Source organism: Mustela nigripes, chromosome 1, assembly GCF_022355385.1.
Source record: "Mustela nigripes isolate SB6536 chromosome 1, MUSNIG.SB6536, whole genome shotgun sequence".
In the NCBI taxonomy this organism is placed as follows: Eukaryota; Metazoa; Chordata; class Mammalia; order Carnivora; family Mustelidae; genus Mustela; species Mustela nigripes.
Window position 1 is genome coordinate 108665701 of NC_081557.1, and position 20073 is coordinate 108685773.

General features: G+C 52.6%; 2 protein-coding genes across 5 annotated transcripts in view; one reads left to right on the top strand and one right to left on the bottom strand.

Moving 5' to 3' along the window:
• The first annotated feature begins 5301 nt into the window (after positions 1-5301).
• On the top strand, positions 5302-15795 carry R3HCC1 (R3H domain and coiled-coil containing 1). Of its 2 annotated transcripts, XM_059371802.1 has the most exons (9): positions 5302-5398; positions 5644-5928; positions 6323-6450; positions 6836-6973; positions 8185-8782; positions 10155-10327; positions 11995-12065; positions 13406-13501; positions 14640-15795. In XM_059371802.1, the coding sequence occupies exons 2-9, from the start codon at positions 5755-5757 to the stop codon at positions 14774-14776; spliced, it is 1515 nt and encodes a 504-aa protein (XP_059227785.1). In that variant the 5' UTR covers positions 5302-5398; positions 5644-5754; the 3' UTR covers positions 14777-15795. The 2 variants fall into 2 exon arrangements, with proteins under 2 accessions (XP_059227785.1, XP_059227794.1); XM_059371811.1 differs by lacking the exons at positions 11995-12065; positions 13406-13501; positions 14640-15795 and adding an exon at positions 10946-11276.
• Positions 15796-15861: 66 nt separating this feature from the next.
• LOXL2 (lysyl oxidase like 2) overlaps positions 15862-20073 on the bottom strand; it is an 87292-nt gene continuing 83080 nt past the window's right edge. For all 3 annotated transcript variants that reach the window (XM_059371851.1, XM_059371842.1, XM_059371860.1), the window contains exons 12-14: positions 19524-19660; positions 17489-17600; positions 15862-16765 (exon numbers count right to left, since the gene is read on the bottom strand). In XM_059371851.1, the coding sequence (XP_059227834.1) occupies positions 16686-16765; positions 17489-17600; positions 19524-19660 (329 nt within the window). In that variant the 3' untranslated portion in view covers positions 15862-16685. The remainder of the gene's footprint in view (positions 16766-17488; positions 17601-19523; positions 19661-20073) is intronic.

The window sequence follows — 20073 nt, forward strand, 5'->3', positions numbered from 1 at the left end:
TAGGTATCACAGTCTTCTGGTGTTCTCAGTTTACCAACTAGAGTAAAGTATAGAAATCTTACTTCCCTTTATGTGCTTTTAACCTCTTCCACTTATAATAAATTATAATAAATTACAATAAATTATCTTAAATATTTGCACTAGATAGATATAATTTTTGCTTTAGCCATCAAGCACAATTTAGAAGATTTAAGAAGAGAAACCAAATCTATTGTATTACTTACATTTATGTTTACTGTGTTCTTTTCTCCATCTTAATGTTCTAAGATTCTTTCTTTTATTGTTTCTTTTCTATTTAGAGAACTTCTTTTAGTTATTCTTTTAGACTAGATCTCCTGGCAACAAATTCTCTTACTCTTCCTTTATCTGAGATTGTCTTGATTTCTTCAAATTTGATTGTTATGTTTTCTTGGTAAATTGACCCTTCATGAATTTCCAAGTGGATTTTTTCTCAAATTTCAAAAGTTGTCAGCAATTGTTTTGACCACTTTTTCCACCTCACTCTCTCTCCTCCCTGGGACTCTGATAAAATGAATGTAAAATTATTTTGTTAACATATCACATATCTCTAGTCTCTGTTCATTTTGTTTCAGTCTTTTTTTTTTTTAAGATTTTATTTATTTATTTATTTATTACAGTGAGAGATAGTGAGAGAGGGAACATAAACATGGGAAAGCTGGAGAGGAAGAAGCAAGCTCCCTGCCAAGCAAGGAGCCTGATATGGGGCTCAATCCCAGGTCTTTTTACTCGCTGTTGTTCAGATTGGGTCATTTCTATTGTTTTATCTTCTAGTTCATAGGTTCTTTCCTTTTCCTTTTCCATTCTGCACTGAGTTTTTTATTTTCATTATTGTATTTTTCAATTCTAAAATTTCCTTTTGGTGCTTCACTACATGTTCTATGCCTTAGCTGAGACTTCTTTTTTCATTCAAGTGCATTCACAATTGCTTGTTGAATCATTTCTTTCTTTCTTTTTTATATTTTTTTAAAGATTTTATTTATTTATTTACTTACTTATTTTTGAGAGAGAGAATGAGAGCACAAGTGGGGAGTGAGGAGGGGTGGAGAGAGAGGGAGAAGCAGACTCCCTTCTGAGCAGGGAGCCTGATATGGGAGTCAATCCCAGGTCTCTGGGATCAGGACCTAAGCCACAGGCAGATACTTAACTGACTGAGCTACCCAGTTGCCCCTGTTGAGGTTGTCTATCTTGGCTACTTTAAAATCTTTGTCAGATAATGTAACATTTCTGGCATCTTAGTATTTGTATCCATTGCCTTTTTCCCATGGAATCTGAGGTCTTCCTTAGTATTTGGCATCACGAGTTATTTCTGATTGAATTCTGGACATCTTGGGTGTTACATTATATTATGAGATTCTGGATCTTAGTGATATCTCTGTTTTAGCTGTCTCTGACACCATTCTATCAGGGGCATGGGGGGGGGGCATCTTTTTACTGCCAGATGGTTCTAAAATCCAGGCTTCCCATATATCTGCCATTGACACCCAAGGTGGAGGCTTCTCATTACTGCTGGGTGGGGATGGAAGTTAGGTTCTCTAGTGGTGTCTACTGACACTGTAGGCAGGGGCCAGGGCTCATTACTGCCTGGAGAGCATGAAAGTCCCAATTCCCTACTGGACTTTCTCTGACATTGTCTTGGTGGGAAGGTTGTGGCGCTTTATTACAAGCTGATGAAGCTGGCAGTCTAGGCTCCTATTATGTTTTGCTGTTTTGAGTGCGAACAATGTTTGGCTGTGGTAGAACAATTATTATCCTAAAGGTTTCTTTCTGGCTAGCTTGCCCCTTTGGCTGAGTGAAAAAAGGCTTTTGTTAGGTTTTTGTTTTGTTTGTCTGTGTCTTTTGATGTTTCTGGATTGCTGGCTTCAAGGTTGAAGTCTGGGAATTTGAGGCATAAAGAAAACCCAGGAAATAGACCATTTTGTTTTTTCCTTGAATCCTGAGATCCCTAGCTGGTCTGACTTCTTCTCTTTGCCTTTCAGTCTCCTTATGTTTGTTTTATATATAATGTCCAGGGTTTTTAGTTATATTTAGTAGGAGGAATAGGGAAAAGTATGTTTACTCTATATTCCAGAAGTCCTCACTTTTTTATGCATATAAAATTGATGACCCTGTGGGCTATAAAGCAAAGCATTTCTCTGTGTTGTACTTAAACAACTCTTGTTGATCTTAAAATATTATAAATCTAGCTCTCTTTAATATTATAATACTGTTTACCAACTTAGTCAAATACTCTTAACTGATGTGATGTGGGCCTGGAGCAAATGGTCAAGAAACAATTTTTGAGATGTTTTTGGTGCAAAAAGGTGTTTTTATTAAAGCACCAGGACAGGACCTGTGGGCAGGAAGAGCTATACTGGGATTATGAGGAGCTGTTGATTATATACTAAAAAAAAAAAGATTTTATTTATTTATTTGACAGAGAGCAAGAGCACAAGCAGGGGGAGGAGCAAGCAAAGGCAGAGGGAGAAACAGGCTCTCCACTGAGCAGGGAGCCTGATGCCAGGCTTGATGCCAGGCTTGATCCCAGGACCCTAGGATCATGACCTAACTTGAAGGCAGCCCCTTAACTGACTGAACTGCCCAGGTGCCCTGATTATACTTCTAAGTTAAAGATGAGAAGTAAAGACAGAAAAAGTTTCTGAAAGGATTTTCATATGCTAAAGAAGACTTATAGGATCCTGGAGGCCTGAGCTACCATCAAGCCTCTAGTAGAACATTAAGACAGTTATGGAGCTCCTGGAGGAATGTCTTACTCTGCCTGTCTCAAGTATTTTCTCAGTGGGCTGCAAGTTGCTTGGAAATTTAAATTTATCTACATTTCTTTGGTCTTTGTTCTCCACGTCATTACATTTGCCCATTTTAAAATTTTAAGTCTGAGATCCATTTCACTTTTTAAATTGGAATCACCACGTCATATGTGAGATTCTCCAATATGCCGAACTATGTATGCCAACATTACAAGGACTTTTGATTGATATTCTTTTTTTTTTTTTAAGATTTTATTTATTTGAGAGAGAGAGAGAGAGCGCGCGCAAGAAGGGAGAAGGTCAGAGGGAGAAGCAGACTCCCCGTGGAGCTGGGACCCGGATGTGGGACTTGATCCCGGGACTCTGGGATCATGACCTGAGCCTAAGGCAGTGGCTTAACCAACTGAGTCACCCAGGTGCCCATAAACTGAATATTCTTAAATGTCACCTTAAATACAAAGAGCACACTACTGCAGCAGGGAACTCTGGGTCCATCTCTCCATATAGGACTGTTTGGGACCCCGCATCCCCTGCATTCATAATCTTTCATAATCTTCCAATCACATCTCCTGTTATGGGAAACATTCTATAGCACACACGAGCATGCTTCTTTGACTGATGGATTCATCGAACTTATTTCATTCTTGATTTCTGCATCTGGCTCCAGGCCACCAAGATGAGTCTGATGACATTCTCAAGATGGAGAATCTTAATCCCGTGGTGTCTGGGAGCATGGGTGTGGCAGTCAGGCTAGAACTAGATTTGAGTGGGTTCCAACTCCACATTTAGTAGTTGCGCATCCTTGGCTAAACCTGAGTTTCCTCCTGTACAATAGGCTCCCAATCTCCATCTGAAAGAGCTGCTGTGAGGATTTAATGGCAAGCTTTCTGTAAATAGTCATCTTCTTTCCCACCAGTGTTTACTCGGGCAGCGTTGCCGTGTTGCTTCTAGTTTTCACTGCTTCTGCGATGAACGTGATTGCCTCTTTTACATCTTTCCAAGGCTCTGACAGTTCTCTTTCATCTCAATCTGTTGGTTTATCCACCGTGGCGTGGAAATCAGCCTTTCTTTGATTTCCTTGGGAATGTGAAGCAGTTATTAACTGAAATTGTATTCTCTTTTCTCAAGGGAATTATCCAGTATCCTCTTACCGCCTATGCTCTGCTCTGCTCTTTTTCCTGCTGTGTGCTCATCCTTTTTTTTTTTTTTTTTTCTGTAGAAATTCCGTCTATCCTTTGTGCTTTTTGTTCTGTTCACTCCCCTCTGAGTAATAGGGCCCATTTTATCCTCACCTGATACTGTCCCAAAATAGTGTGGGTAGAAGCACTTTGACTCCCTTCTGCATTTCTGGAAGCGTCCCTTCAGGATGTCCACCCATGGTGGAGGCCCGCGTTCTGACACCCTTTTTCCTGTTTAGCTTCTGAGCCACCTGAAGACGGTGTGGTGTGGTAGAAGCGGTTGGGGGGCAACCTTCCTCTAGGAGCTTTGTTTTTCCGTCTCTGAATGTGTCGAACATCTGTACTGCAGACCAGCTTTAAAGAGGTGGGGGCATGGCTTGTTTCCGGGGTTTCTGATTTGTCCCTCTGTTTTGGGGAGAGATGGCGACTTTGTTGAGAAAGTTGGGCCTTTGTTTTCTGAGTCCCCAGGCATATTCCTCCCAGGTAAGGTCTGGTCCCTAGCTGGGGCAAAATGGGCTTGCCTCCCAGCCTCACGCCGCCCAGTCGAGGGAGCCTGGTCAGAGAAACAGTGCCATCGTGTGGCCACTCAACGTTCTCTCCGGGCCTGCTCCGGCTTCATTCAAGCCCGTGTGGAGTGTGGGTTCGCCTGGTGGGGTCAGAAACCCAAAGGGTGTCTCTCATTCTTCCTGCCAGCCTCCCATCGTCTGGGGACTGCAAGCCCCTCCAGGCTGGGCGCAAGGATCTGTCAGGTCTTCAGAAGCTCCTCACGACCATACCCAGAAAAGAGACTCATGACCTGGCTCCCTTGAGTTCTCCCTGCACTGTGTTTTGTCTTTATTCTAGGCCCTTTTTATTCTCCCAACTATCTAGAAACATCATTTTTTAAAAAGATTTTATTTGTTTACTTGACAGAGAGAGAGAGATCACAAGTAGGCAGAGAGGCAGGCAGAGAGAGAGGGGAAGCAGGCTCCCCGCGGAGCAGAGAGCCTGATGTGGGGTTCGATCCAATGATTCTGGGATCATGACTCGAGCTGAAGGCATTGGCTTAACCCACTGAGCCACCCAGGCACCCCCTAGAAGCATTGTTTTTGTAAATGTGATATAATACCACCATCTTCTTAAGAAATTCTCTGAGAAAAACTGTGAGAAAGCAAAATGCATCTTAATTTTTCTCCATTTTTCTGTTCCAGGCCTCTCCTTCCAGCCCACCTTTGAGCTATGCTTGCCCATATCTGACTGCAGGGCATGTTCAGACAGTCCCATCTCTGTAGGAAACCCGGGTCTTAAGTGTTTTTAGCTTAGGGCCTTGCTTTGCTCTGAGCTTCTGGATTCAGGATGATTGTGGGCTTACATTTCAGCACCTCTCAGGACACAGGAGGATTTCAGCTCGGGTCTTCTAGATGATAATAGCCAGGAGGAGCTGTCTGATGGCGAGAATTTCAAGCCCCAGTTAAGGTGGGTGCTGGCTGTAGATGTGGATGTAGAAGGGTGGTATTATTTGGTGGCCGTCAAGTCACCATGCTAGTGCCTACTTCGCCCAGTTACCCACAAGGCTGGTACACCTTGTCAGTGACCCCTTGGCGTCCAGCTGGACTTCTGTGAAGATTCCCTCAATGAGGGCAAAAGAAGGGAAGGGATGGGCAAGAGGTGGTGAAATATTTGGTGCCCAGAAACTTCCTTCCTCCTTATTCCTCTTTTAGGTGCCTCGGAAGGGGAGCATTGAACCGAGAAATCTGGTACTCCACGACCTTGCACGTAGGAGCCACTCAAAAGTGTTTGCTGAACTTAATACAAGGAGACAGTGTGCTCTCATGGGGGAAAAAAAAAAAATCCCGAACACGCCCCTCTGCCATTTCTGCGATGCCTCCCCCGGGCCGCGCGGTGGCGCTGTGGTTCCGCAGAGGCCGGGTGATGCGGGGCGCGCCGGGGCGCGCGGGCTTCCGGGGACCCTCAGAGCTGCGGCGGCGACGCGCGGGGCAGCGGCGGTGAGTGCGGCTTGCGGGCCTGGGGGTGGGTCGCCAGCCCCGAGCTCCCTAGGCCTCCGCTCGGGGCCTGGGGAGGGCCGGCCGCGCCCGCCGAACAGGCCCCCGAGGCGCCGCGCGGTTTCGCTGGCCTGGCCGGGGGAGGGAGAGGCAGCGTGGGGCTCGCCGTGCAGGGGTGCGCCACCCGCAGGACCAGGAGTCGCTGCCCTGGCCCCGCTACCGACTTGCCCCGGGACCCTCGGCACTTCCTTCCCCCCGCCTCGGAGCCTGGCTGCTTTTTTGTCAGAGGAGACACCTTGGCCGCGGTGCCTCTAAGACCCGTCGGCACCGCCACTCGGGGTTGTGGGTGGGCCCGAGGTCTGTGTTCTGATCCCGCCGGGTCCCGTCTGCCCCGCAGGCTCTCCCACCTGTCACCCTGGCCCTTCTCTGCTTGGACGGCGTCTTCCTCTCCTCCGCCGAAAATGACTTTGTGCACCGCATCCAGGAGGAGCTGGACCGCTTTCTGCTGCAGAAGCAACTGTCAAAGTAAGCTGGAGCGGGGCGGGGGGCGGCGGGGGACGGCTGCCTGTTTGGGAAGGGTGGGTTCACGGGGAGCCGCCTGTGCCCCCTTCCCAAATAGCTCGTTCCTCCCTGAGTCTGGCCTTGGCCTTTGGGTTTAATAACCTCCTCGCTAGCCTCTCCCAGCCACATCTTTCCTGTGTAATTCTGAGCATCACCCAGAGTCAGCACAAGAATGGAATGGTACGGGTAACTCGCTGTGATAACCCCTTTGCAGCTGGCCAGGGATGAAGGGGGGCAGAGGGGCCTAGTGTCAAGCCTCCTGTGAGCTGGGCGTGGATCTGGTGGGCGTGGACCTGGTGGGGGTCAGGCCCTCGGCCCCATCTCAGCACTCATTCCTGTCCCTTCCCAGGGTGCTTCTTTTCCCCCCACTCTCCAGTCGCCTACGGTACCTGATCCACAGGACAGCAGAGAATTTTGATCTTCTGAGCAGCTTCTCTGTTGGGGAGGGCTGGAGGAGGAGGACAGTCATCTGTCACTTGGATATCAGGTGTGTATCTTAGTGCTGTGGGGGGCCCTTGGCAGCTTCCTGTGGGTTGGTGGGTAAGCTGGTCAGGAACCAGGGCCCGCAGCCTCCAGGCTGCTGCTTCTGCCCCCACCTCATGGGCTTCAGGTCAGTGCCCGCCTTCTGTTTCAGCAGGGGGGTAGGTGTGCATTGTTTGTGGGATTCATTCAGCAAATTCAGCTATATGCTTGGGCCGAAAGAGAGAAAAATAGAACAGTTGAAGCAGTGAGAGCCTCTGTTCTGAGAGGCCGTGGAGTGTGATAAGCACACTCGAGCCTCACGCATTTCTATTATGTGTGCATCTCACAGGATCTTATTATAACCACTATGATCCTAGTGTTTAAAGTTATGTTGTTGTTGTTGTTGTTGTTGTTGTTGTTGTTTTAGAGAGAGGAGGGGTAGTGAGAGAGGGAGAGAGAATCTTAAGCAGGTTCCGTGCTCAGCACAGAGCCCAGTGTCAGCGGTGATGTTCGGCATGCGGGCCTGGGGGTGGGTCGCCAGCCCCGAGCCCCCTAGACCTCCTGCTCGGGGACTGGGGATGGCTGGCTGCACCTGCCGAAGAGGCCCCCGAGTTGATCCCACAACCCTGAGATCATGACCCTGAGATCACTGAGCAGAAGTCAGGAGTTGGACAGTTAACCGACGGAGCCACCTAGATGCCCCCAACATTATATATTATTCTAATAACCAAGTTCTTAAATGCAAGTACTTACTTTTATCTAGTGTATACCTGAAGATTCCGTTATCTCCAGCATAGTTTATGACACTGGAGGGGAGAGCTGGTGTTTCTTCTTCAAACATAGCATTCAGGGCGCCTGGGTGGCTCAGTGGGTTAAGCCGCTGCCTTCGGCTCAGGTCATGATCTCAGGGTCCTGGGATCGAGTCCCACATCGGGCTCCCTGCTGAGCAGAGAGCCCGCTTCCCTCTCTCTCTCTCTCTCTCTCTGCCTGCCTCTCCATCTACTTGTGATTTCTCTCTGTCAAATAAATAAATAAAATATTAAAAAAAAAAAAAAGAAAAAAAAACATAGCATTCAGCTTCCTCTCTAGTGCCTTCTCTGTAGTATTTCCAGGGGTCATTGTGGCGTTGGTTTTGCCCTAACAGTGACTCGAGAGCCTCACGCTTGAATGGCAGGTAGCGCCAGTAAACCGTTGTCCTATACACTGCTCTGATCACACTTCCTGTTCCTGCTCCAGGTTACCCAGTTCAGATGGACTCTCTGGCCCCGGCCACCCTCCTGCCTCCCAGCTTAGCAAGTTCCAAGGTGCCCGGCCCACCTCAAACCAAGGAGCACCTGTGGGTCCTCAGGGGGCACGGGCTGGCCGGTGGCATCGTGGACGCAAACCAGACCAGGCTTTGTATGTGCCCCGAGTGCTGCGCAGGCAAGGAAAAGGGGTACCACCCTCTACCTTAGGGCTCAAGGGAGACCCTCCAGCTGGCGGGCTCCCAGAAGAACCTGGAAATGTTGGTGCTGGGGACCTCAGCTCTGAACAGGACCTCCCTGTGTTGATGACTCAGGCACCTGAGGACCCAGAGGGCCCAGACCAACACTGTGACAATGAGCAGCTACCGGACCCACTTGGCGTTGAGTCCCCAAAGCCCGAGAGCCACTCAGGGATGGGAGATGGGTTGGAGATGGCCACACGGCTGGGGTCCAGTCTGCGGCTGGACTTGGAAGAGGGGAACGGGAATGAGGTGGAGAAGAGCCTGGTGGCAGAGGAGGAAGAGGAAGAAGCAGAAGAGGAGGGGTCTGGCAGCTGCTCCTGGGACGATTACAGTGAGCTGCTACAGGAGGTGATGAGGCTCTTAAGCCCGGAAAAGGGAGGGCGGAAGTGAGGTGGGTGTGGTCATGGGTGGATGGCAACCAAGGGTCCTGGCGAGGAGGGGCTGGGTGTTGGGTGATAGGGGTCCCTTAGGAGATGTAGGGGTGGAGCGCTGGGACTTGCCCGGAGGAGTTGGGACTGACACAGTTGGGAGGATGGGGTTCAGGATATGGGGTCAGGGGTGTGGATTTGGGTTCCTGTGCAGTCCCGTGCAACCACGGGCAAGTTATTTTGTTTATATATTATTTTATATATATTATATATTATCTGCCTTGTCTGAGAGGCAGATAATAATATTTTGCCTCTTGAGGTAACAGGATATGAGGAATTGCTTTGTAAGGGACTACAGGCCTTGGTCATGAGAATGGTTCTTCTGCCTGAGGCTTTGTGCTACAAATCTCCTTTCCTTGGAACTGGGTGTCTGCCCCTGAGACTGGCTGTTCGTTTGGGAGGGTAGGCATCTTTTACTACTGTGTTACGCGTGAAGGCCAGAGACCAGATAGACTTGCTTAATATCACATTGTTAATAAGGGGAGGAAGGATCCTGGACTTGCCCAGTTCTGTCTCTTACTATGTTTCTTTGGGGAAAATTACTTCTTTTTAAAGATTTTTTAAAAAATTTATATTTGAGGGACGCCTGGGTGGCTCAGTTGGTTAAGCAGCTGCCTTCGGCTCAGGTCATGATCCCAGCGTCCTGGGATCGAGTCCCACATCGGGCTCCTTGCTCCGCAGGGAGCCTGCTTCTCTGTCTGACTCTGCCTCCCCTCTGTCTGCCTGTGCTCGCGCTCACTCGCTCTGACAAATAAATAAAATCTTTAAAAAAAAAAAAATTTATATTTGATAGACAGCAAGAGAGGAGACACAAGCAGGGTGAGTGGGAGAGGGAGAAGCAGGCTTCCCCTACCCCCAGCAGGGAGCTCAATGCGGGATCCCAGGACCCTGGGATCCTGACCTGAGCCAAAGACAGACGCTTAAGGACTGAGTCACCCAGGGCACTCCTGGGCAGAATTCCTTAACTCTTTGATTTATAGTGCTCTAGTCTGTAAAGAGGGGATACTGTGAAACATAATGCACGTAAATGCCTGTTCCCCAATGGGGACTCCATAAAAGTGAGGTACCTTCCCGAAAACTCCTGCCTCCCCACCTTCTAGCCTATTCTGCCATCATGCTGCCTTTCCCAGACCCCTGCCAGGTGTGGCTCCCGTGGGAAGCCACTTGCAGTGGTCTGCTCCCTGCCGGGTGAGTCCTGCTTCTGTCTGCAGGACTCGTTGTGTGGTTTTGAAAGCACGTGTGGAGCCCTGTGTGTCAGAGCTCCCCTTGCTGAAGGGTGTGACCTCTCCTAGATAACAGACAACCTGACGGAGAAGGACATTCAGGTAGAGAAGATCCATGTGGACACGTCCTCCTTCGTGGAGGAACTGCCTGGAGAGAAGGATTTTGCCCATGTGGTGGAGATCTACGACTTTGAGCCAACACTCAAGACTGAGGACCTGCTGGCCGCCTTTTCTGAGTTCCAGTGAGTGCTCACAAGACTTCAGGGAAGCAGGGGAGGTGGGCGCTGGGACGTCACTGTGTTGTTGGGGACCCTTGCTGCCCCTCCCCCAGGGTCTAGCTGTCTGGAAAGAAGGGCAGAAAGTGAATGTGGTTGTTCTGGGCTCTGTACCCCTGCTGACCATGACAGTACAGAAGGGGCAGAGCTGGTTTTTTAGTGGAGGGCATATTCAGCGGCTCTAGAGCTGGTCCTACGGGCATCCATCCTGCCCCCTCCCCCCGCCTCCGGTGCACCCACACGCCTGCTGGGAGCCGGGTTCCCTGTCGGGGTGCAGGATGCTGGCAGCCTACTGCCTCCCCTTGTTCCATATCCCGGCCACCCTGTCAGTCAGTCTACAGACTGAGGGCCATTTCTGTGCCAGAACGGTTTCTGGGGTGCGCTGGGTCTGAATGCCCTGGGGCAGAGTCAGGGTGGAGATGGGCGCCAAGGGGGTGTACTGCAAGCAGAGATTTCTGTTGCCTCAGATTTCTTGATCTAACTCCAGTCTTTCCTCCTTTTTTTCCTTCCTTCCTCCTCCCCTCCCTTCTTCCTCCTCTCCTTCCCTCCCCCTTTCTTTTTTTAATGTTCATTTTCCTTTTTCAGTCTCTTTTTCTGCTTAGTCTTTTATTTTTTTTTCAAAGATTTTAATTTTTAAGTAATCTCTACATCCAACATGGGGCTTGAATCCACAGTCCCTGAGATCAAGAGTTGCATGCTCCACTGACCGCCAGCCAAATGCTCCTCCAGCTTAGTTTTTTAAAAATCCCTTTCTTGGGGCTCCTGAGTGGCAAAGTCGGTTAAGTGCCTGACTCTTGGTTTCAGTGTAGGTCATGATCTCAGGGTGTTGAGATCGAGACCCGTGTTAGGCTCTGCACTCAGCAGTGGGTGTGCTTGGGACTCTTTTTCCCTCTCCTCTGCCCCTCCTGCTTGCCCTCTCTCTCAAATAAAATGAAAATCTTTGAAAAAAAATAAATGAATAAAGATACCTTTTTTCATGGCCCCCTTTTAAGAGTGCTTCCCAGACTGCCCTCCCTTGCCTCCCTGAGCCTGAGCCTGAGGAATGCCAAAGGGGCAGCTTGGTAGGGCAGGAGGGGCTCATCTGCTCTCGCTTCCTAAAGGTGTGGCGAAACGGGGGCCTCCTGTGACTCCTTCAGCCAGCGTGGGCAGTGCCCACAGAGAAACGGGCCTCAAACTGCTTTTGGCCTCTCATCAGCCTCAGACTCAGTGTGGCTTTCTTGGGCAGTAGGAAGAAAGCTGACCAGGAGCAATAACACAGACATGCTTATTTTAGGTTCTGCCCCTGGTCCCTGGCACATAAACCCTTTTGTCTCCCATGCCCTTGGCCTCACCTTGGCAGTGCCTGCGTGGAGCCTTCTTCACCCTTGGCGCCGTGCTCTTCAAGCTCTTTGAGTCCTGTCTTCCTCAGCTGTAGGAATCTGGGACCCACCAATCCACAGGGCTGATACTTGTCCTTCTGAGGCTAACTGTGTGGCCTTCGAGAAAGTTGGCTGCAAAGCATTGTCTCCTCGCAGGGGAGATAGGAACTTGTCCTGGGCTTGTAGTGTTAGAGGATCGGAGCTGGGAGGGGACTCCTGCAGAAAGGGTGTCACCCCTTGCTTTTGTCTTGACTCTGTCTCCTCTTCCTGGCACAGAGAGAAGGGGCTCAAGATTCAGTGGGTAGATGACACGCACGCGCTTGGTGTCTTTCCCTGCCTGGCCTCAGGTAATACAGCTTCGTGGTGTCTCTGACTGCTGTCTTCAAGGGAAGGATGACCTGTGGCGGGTGCAATCTCACCTGGGCAAGAGGCCCCACAGCCCGCACCCAGCCCTCCCAGTCCGGGAGTTCAGAGGCAGTGGAGGAGGAGCTGGGCCGGGCAGCTCGTGGTGGTGCCTTCAGGTCAGAGGTTTCAGAGTCTGGTGATGTTTACCGAGCCCGTGTCACAGGCTGAGCTCTGGCTGCTTCCGCATGGGAAATGAAATCGTAGGAACATGCTCTTTTTATAAGTGAAAAGCCTTTGAATACTGGGGATTTCATATGGTTCAAGCAGATGCGTTTTTCCTCAGCTTTCATTGCAGCCTCAAGAAGTAGGTCAGGTTACTTCTATTTTACAGATGGGGAGATCGAGGTTCCCAGAATGTCAGTGGTCTGTCCCAGGTTATAAGGCCTCCCAGTGTCAAACCTGGGGACGTCAGCCAGTCCCCTGGCTGGGACCCCAGTGCTCCTTCCCCTGCTCGGCCACACCCCCAAGCCACCCCTGCCACACCATGGCTCACTTTGGGTGTATTTATCGAGACCCATGATCCCGTTGGCTGGGCTTTTCATAACCATGAGCTTCTGAACATCAGCAGAGCTGGGAGAGGCCATAGTTGACTCGGACCAAGTTCTCAGGAGAGCTGGGGTGTGATGGCTGCTGCAGCACCAGGGAAGGAGCCGACTGAGGGCAGGCAGGGTGGGTGGCCACGGGGGTGCCGTGGAAAGAAAGAGTGCTGGATGCGGCGTGGCCGTGGCTGCCACCTGAGCTCTGCCAAGCTGTGTGTGAGGAGCAGGTCCCGTCCTGGCCTTGGCTTACACAGCTTGCACAGCTCTCTCGTGCTGTGTATGATGTGCCATAGCCCAGGTACCCTGTGGCTCCAGCATAGCTCTGGGCAGTGAGGGCATGCATCGGGAGGGTCTTGAGTGGGGAAGGGGGAGGGTTTATTCGAAGCTCCTGGGCTTTAGAAGGTGGGAGGTAGGAGCCCCCCTTCCCTGATGTCAGCAATTGCAGCCTTGCTGGTGTGGCTCCAGACTGGTCCAGGGGAGAGCGTGGAGGCTGGGCTCTGCACCGGCTCCCCATCTGAGAGCACAAGTAGCCTCTGTGGGCCTGTGGAGCTCTAGGGGGATGAGGTGAACAGATGGTGGCCGTCTCTTGCCCGTTCAGAGTGGTGTTAGGGCAGCCCAGTCCCCGAGCTTCAAGGGGGTGCACAGAGAGGCTCCATCAGTTTGGTGGTACATGTGCTCCCTGGCCCTGATGGGGCCTCACCAGGAGGAACAGGGATGGCTCCAGATCTGTTTTCTTTCCATAGCCGCTGAAGCCCTGACCAAGGATTTTTCTGTGCTCAAGATCCGGCCCCTCACTCAGGGAACCAAGCAGTCAAAGCTGAAAGCCTTGCAGAGGCCAAGTAAGGAAGCTGGTTGTGTCCTGATGGGAAAGCCGCGTGAGCGTACGAGTGGTTGGGCAGGGTGGGGCCTTCCCTTGGATTCATTCCTGTTCTTGAATTCATTCCTGTTCTTGAGCTCTCTGCTTTAGGACCGCTGGGCTACAGTGGCCGAAGGGGTGCTCCTCCCGCACCCCGGGGCCCAGGGGTACCTAGGGAAAAAGGGTCCTGTTACAGAGAGCTCTTTGCCAGCTGCTCTGTTCTGGGCTTGCCCTTCTAGGTGTTGCTCAGGGAAAAGCTTGGTCTTTCCTATGGGGCCCTGGAAACCATATTTTACAGTGGGTTAAGAAGAGCTTGGATTTTGGGGTCAGCCCTGTGTGTGATCCTGCTTCTGGCACCTCTTCAAATTGACCTTGAGCAAGTCACCTATTATCTGTGAGCTGATTCCTTTCTCTCTAGAGTAAGCAGATTGTACTGGGTGGACTGGAGGAGTGAATAGAACAGCCTGACGGGACACCTGGGTGGCTCAATGGGTTAAGCCTCTGCCTTCAGCTCAGGTCATGGTCTCGGGGTCCTGGGATCGAGCCCCGCATCGGGCTCCCTGCTCAGTGGGGAGCCTGCTTCCTCCTCTCTCTGCCTGCCTCTCTGCCCACTTGTGATCTCTCTTTGTCAAATAAGTAAATAAAATATTAAAAAAAAAAAAAAAAGAACAGCCTGACAGACCTCTCTGGGGCATTGAGGGGTACACAGAAGGTACCAGATAAATGATCACTCCTCCTTTTTCCTCTTGTCCTTCCCAAATGCATGATGGAGGATGTTGGAGGCCAGTTTTCTGTGGCTGCAAAGTGGCTGGCCAGACTGGCCCGGAATAGGTCTCCTGAGGCCACCTGATGCTCTTGTGTCCCGTGTAACCTTTGCCCCAGACTTGGGGACAGTAAATATCCTGTCAGTCCAAGAGCTCCAGGTGACCCATCTTGACTTGACTTCCCTTCCCGGTGGCCCAATCAGGGAAGAGGCAGAGGTGGCTGGTTTAGGCTAGGACCCCATGGGCATCTGGCCATGCTGTGGGGACAGCTGGGCATTAGAGGCTGCTGTGTCACTGGGAGGAGGGGTGGCTGTAGCCTTGAACTCAGGTCCTCATGCCATGGGGCTTTCCTTTTAGAGCTCCTACGTCTGGCGAAGGCGAGACCACAGACAAATACAACGGTGGCCAGGAGGCTGGTGGCCCGGGCACTGGGGCTCCAACACAGGAAGAAAGAGCGGCCTGCCGTTGAGTCTCCTACCTCCCTGAGGCCCTGAGAGGCCCAGCAAGCCTGGATTGGCGCCCGCAGGACTGGGCTGGTGCCCCAACACCACAAGCCTTTACAGACACCAGAATAGCCCTGTGCAGTTTGTTAGGGTGTCCCTGTGGGGTGGGGTGGGCTTTCGTTTGGTCTAGTTCCAGAAGTTGAGAAAAAAATAAAAGCTTGAACATTGCTTCAAAATGAAATGGCCTGCCAGGGAACACTAGGGGGTGCTGTTTCTCTCCCATTTTAGACCTGGGGCTGCTGAAGAAATGGGTTCTTTAGTAGGCTGGGAGGATCCCAAAAGGGCCTCAAAGGCATTTTTGTCCAGTGTTTACCCAGTTTTTGGGGTGGCGCGGGGGGCGGTTCCACCTATTGTGTGACATCTGCCCAGTCTCCCAACACTTCCAGCATCCTAACCTGCTGCCCTGGGCTGCAGGGCACTAGCCCTTGGACCTGGTCCTAGTGTCTCCTTCTGGTGTGGGTCACAGAAGGGCTTGTCGCACTTCTGTAGCCATGAACAAAGACAAGAGGCAGCACCTGAAATGGTCGCTGAATTTGGCTCCCTCCCAGGACAAGGACATCTTTGGGGGACGAGGTCTCAGGTCACTCCTGTTTCTGGTTTGGGTGGATGGGTGCCAAGGTAGCCCTACTCGGTGCTCTGGGGTCACGGGAAGAGCCCGCCCCCTGCTGGTGCTGATGCTGGTGGGCGTGGTCCGCATCCCCATCACCTGAGGGGACAGGGCTGGCCTCCCCACCCCCACCCCCAGAGCCCGGCCAGGGCCCCAGCCTTGTGACTCCTACGACGGTTTAAATCTGGATGTCCTATCCCATCCTCACAGCTGCCATGCCCCGACAAACTCACTAAAAACACGAGTTCAGGAAAGGTCAGGACTTGGCATTTTTGTGATTTTTGTGATCCTTAACCTCTGCTGTCAGAAAGCTGGAGCTGGTCTGTGTGGTGGTTGCTGAAGGCAGCCCTAGGGACCCATCTCTACGTGAACCTGAGAGCACATGCAAGGCTCCTGCCCTGCTGTCTGTGTGGGAGCTCTGCTGCTCGGGGTGGGGGGTGGGCAGGGGCCCAAATGAGACACAAATACATATCATAAACCTTTTATTCAAAGTTTCAAGTATGTGTAAGTGTCTGTGATGACACCTGGCGCTCGGTGGGTGTCCTTACCACCCAGGACCCTGGTTATAGCACCGTTAAATCAGTTACCCACAGAATTGGAACAACAGAAAGACGAATCACTTACACAGGTGGGCTGGTTTTCCTTTTGAGCTATACTTTCAGAGGCCCAGATGCCCAATAGTATATGCTGCGAAATTAGTTTGTGTTTCAAAGTCTGTGAAAGTATAATAATGGTATCTTGTAAGGGGATTTAGGAGCGGAGGGGGGAGAAGCACCAACTCTGAGCTCGTTAGAAAACACATGGCAGCATTATTTGTATATGTGAATATCATAGAGTAGAGGCAGCCTGTTTAATGGGAAGAGAGGTCTAGGTACTGAGGTTGGCCGGAAATGACCCAAGAGAGGGGAAAAATGGAATTCAGCCTGACCGCCTGTGGTTGACCGCTCACACCCAGCAGCGTGGCGAAATTGTCGGTCATGAGTTGAGTGGGGTGGCGTCATACTTGGGGTGGGACAAGCTGCTGCTAACCTGTGCTCCCGGGGTCCCAGCCGAGCTGGCTCTTGGTGCCCACAACCCACCCCAGAGGTCATCCCAGGCTCCAGAAGTCAGTAAGCAGCCCCCAGCGGGTGCCAAGCACACCCCGTCTCCCCGCCCCCCCGAGCCTTGGATGTGGCCGCAGGGGGTCGGGACAGGGCAGGGGCTGGGCTGCACGACGCGGGGGGAGCGTGGCCATCAGACTGCAGTTCTTGGGAAGATGCGTGGCGGCCTGTAGATAGGAGGTGCCCCGGCGCTTTACCGTGTGGAGAGCTGGTTATTTATGAGTCCACTGAAGTGTTCAAACTTTTTTTCCGTCTCTTCACTGAAGGAGCCACCTGAAGGATGGGCATTGGGGAGACAAAGTTTGGCAAACCAGACGCTCAGCCTCCTCCCACACCACAGCTGTCGGCCTCAGGGGCCTGGAGCCACTGCCCTCCACCAGGTGGCAGCACTGGGGCCACCTCTGTGTAACAGCCCCAGGGTGGCCACCAGGTGTGGGTCGTCCCCAGGGCCAGGCACAGGTCAGATGCTCTGTCAAAGCTGAGCAAAGGCACGGCCAACCCTAGCGAGTTTAGTTTTCGCCATCACTCCGCCTGCAGGAGAGGAAGCTCTGCTTCCCCTTTTATTCACCAGAGTGTGGAGTGCATGGAAAAGTTACTTTATTGGCGACCCGAAGCCACAGTGGTTCACTAAGCTTCTAGCTCTCAGCAGAGGAAGACGATACACAGAACCCACAAAATGCTGACGCCCACATGTTTGAGGTCACATGAGGAACGAGGAGATGGCCTCCGCTCCAGCCCGGTTCGGTGCTGCCCTCCTCCTTGGCTGGAGCTGGCTGCGAAAACCCAGGCTCTGTCCAGGCCTCATGTGTCTACAGCTTCCTTCCTGTGCGTGGAAGTAGGAGGCTGGCTCCGTTCCCCACGCTCGTTACCCAGATTGGGAAGCCGCTCGGATTCCTCGACAAAGCAGGGCAGTTCTTGCCTCCATCTCCCAGAGGCTAGGCTGAAGGGGGGACCCTGGGTCCCCTGGGGTGAGGGGCGAGCGCCCGGGGCCCTTACCTATGTGGCAGTTATACATCCAGATGCGGTGGCCGTCGTAGCGGGTCCTGCACTTCATGATGTTGTTGCTGTAGTCAGACTCGGCGACCTCATAGTTGGGGTTGATGACGACCTGGGAGCGGGGCAGACTGGAGTAAGCTGCTGAGACCCGCCTTGGCCATGCCCCAGTGCCCACCACAGGCCTGGAGCCCACCCACACCAGCCCTGCATCCAGAGCCGGGGCGACCTCATGGGAAGGAGCATGGCCGGTGCTGGGGGCAGGATGGGCCCGGGGGATGAGGGGGCAAGGTCCAGAGGAGTGAGGGTATGCGCCCCTGGCTGCCTGCCTCTGTGCAATTCACACACATACCCTCCCACAGAGAGGCCTTCATAAAGGGGTTACCCTGTCCTGGGGGCCCTGGGAGGCTTGAGGATAGTAGAGGCAGGAATTGGGGCCCAGGGTAGCCAAAGAAGAGGCTGCTGATAGGACCGAGGAGGAAGCTGGAGGCAGGACACGCTGAGATGGGGTGCAGATGAGGACCAGGCTGTGTGCTCCTGGAGGTGTGCCTTCTTCACACAAGCCCCTGCCTCTGAGTCCTCGCCCGCAGGCCCATCTGCCTGGAAGGCCACCCCCCAGTCTACCCTGGCTGGCTCTCTCCCGGCCTTGGCAGCATTACCGCTGTCTGCACACAGGGCCAGGAGGTAATGGAGAGGGTCAGTGAATCCCAGGCCAGGGGAAGCTCCGTGTCTGTCCTAAGGGAAAAAATTCTTTTCCTTGAAACAGAGGCACTAACATGCTCCTGTTGAGTTAATTAGCTAATTGTAAAGTTCAGGCGTCAGGAACGCAGACATGATCTGGGTTTGCCGGGCTGTGAAATGGGCGTGCTAGTGGAGCCCTTCCTTGGAGGGCTCCATGCATTCACAGGGCTCAGGCCCAGCCAGGCCAGGCCTGGCATCAGGCTTCCAACGAGCCATCGTTATTAAATAGATGGCATTGGTCAGGACATGTGATGTCACCCCTTCCCCCAGCAGAGCGATAGCAGACCCCACACGGAAGCCCCCATGCACCGTGTACGTGCACAGAGACATGGATAGTCAGTTTTTAGAATAAAGAGCACTTTGGCTGGGCCTCTCCCAAGTCTGCAGTTTGGGGTTTGTGGGTGGAAAAGTGTTTGGCTGTCTGATTTCCAGCCTCTCAAACTGCCCAGGAAGACTCTCAAAGCCGCTCTGTGGTCACTTCTCTGCAGGTGTTGCTTCTTCCCAGGGCCGTCTGCAGGGTGGGGACCCTGGGCCAGGCTCTGGGCTGGCAGAGTGCCCCATTGGGCAAGTTTTCAAGGCAGGATGACACATTTCTGGTCACCTACTTTGCCACTCGGTGGGGCCAGCCCCAAAGCAAGCCGGATGGCTGTACAGGAATGTGACAGGACGCCACAGAGCCCCCGTGGGCCGGAGCACAACTGTGCCCCAGAGAGGGGGAGGTTGGTGGGGGCAGCCCCACTCCCACGCCGGCCAGGGCCCTGGCTGGAGCAGGCTGGAGCAGGCCGCTGTGTCTGCAGGGAGGCAGGAGAACCGTCCCCCCTGCAGACCCTTGCCCGAGGCCAGCTATTCTGGGAGACCCAGGTCACAAACACTGGCGAGTGAACTGCTCTTCATGAGATTACTTTCAGCTCTGACAGCACAGACGAGGCAGGGTGAGGGCCCTGGGAGAGGATGCGTGGAGGACAGAGCCTGTGTCAAAGGACATCGCAGGTGTGGGCACCTTAGAGTTTGTGGAACAGCTCCTCGGCCGGAGGACCAGATCTGGCTGCCCGTGTATTTTGATTTGCAAGTTTCAGGTGCCAGCTGAGTGCGGGTGTCCCAGGAGGTGTGCATGCCTCCGATGCTTAGGTCACCTGGTTGGCCCTGATGTGCTGACCCCTGGGCATAGGACTCCTGCCCTTCAGACTGGCCTCGCTGCCCTCATTTCCTGTTCGGACACCAGCAGGAAGGGGGACGCCTTCCCATCACCGGGAGAAAGGGCCCTCCTCCCATCCGCTGGGGCTGGACCCCCTCCTACCTGGAATAGGTAGTCTCCTGGGGGGACATCGGTGATGTCGACCCACTGGCAGTCGATGTCATGGCGATACACGTCCCAGCAGCCCATGGTGATGCCCTGCTCACCGAAGTTGGCACACTCATAATTCTTCTGGATGTCTGTAGGTAGGGGCAGAGAGAAGCCCGGTCCCTTGCACCTGGGCCCTGTTGCCTCTAGTGCTCGCCCTCTGTGCTCCCCTTCCCCCAGTGCGCCCCAAGAAGCCCTGCTGGCTGGGTACTGTTCCCAGAGCCCACGCTTGACAAATCTCTTCCTTACCCTAAGCCCTCAAACCTTTGCTTCCTCAGGGCTTGGCATCCTATCCCAACTGTGTAGATCTCCCAGCTGGTCTCCCCTCCCTGGACCCCTTGCCTGATTCTCTACCCACATCCTGTCTTGTCCTTTTAGGGCCAGCCAAGGGCCCCTCTTCCACAAAGCCCTCCCTGGCCCCTCTGGCATTCGCATTAGCTTGGGAATGAAGTGAGTGCTGATCTGGGAAAGCTCTGGTGGTGGTTATTTAGCTTAATGTGGGGGT

Coding starts and splice junctions, on each gene's coding strand:
- R3HCC1 (XM_059371802.1), top strand. CDS start 5,755: ATGGGGGAAAAAAAAAAAATCCCGAACACGCCCCTCTGCCATTTCTGC. Junction 6,974..8,184: donor ATCTGTCACTTGGATATCAG/GTGTGTATCTTA, acceptor TTCCTGCTCCAG/GTTACCCAGTTCAGATGGAC. Junction 12,066..13,405: donor CTTTCCCTGCCTGGCCTCAG/GTAATACAGCTT, acceptor TTCTTTCCATAG/CCGCTGAAGCCCTGACCAAG.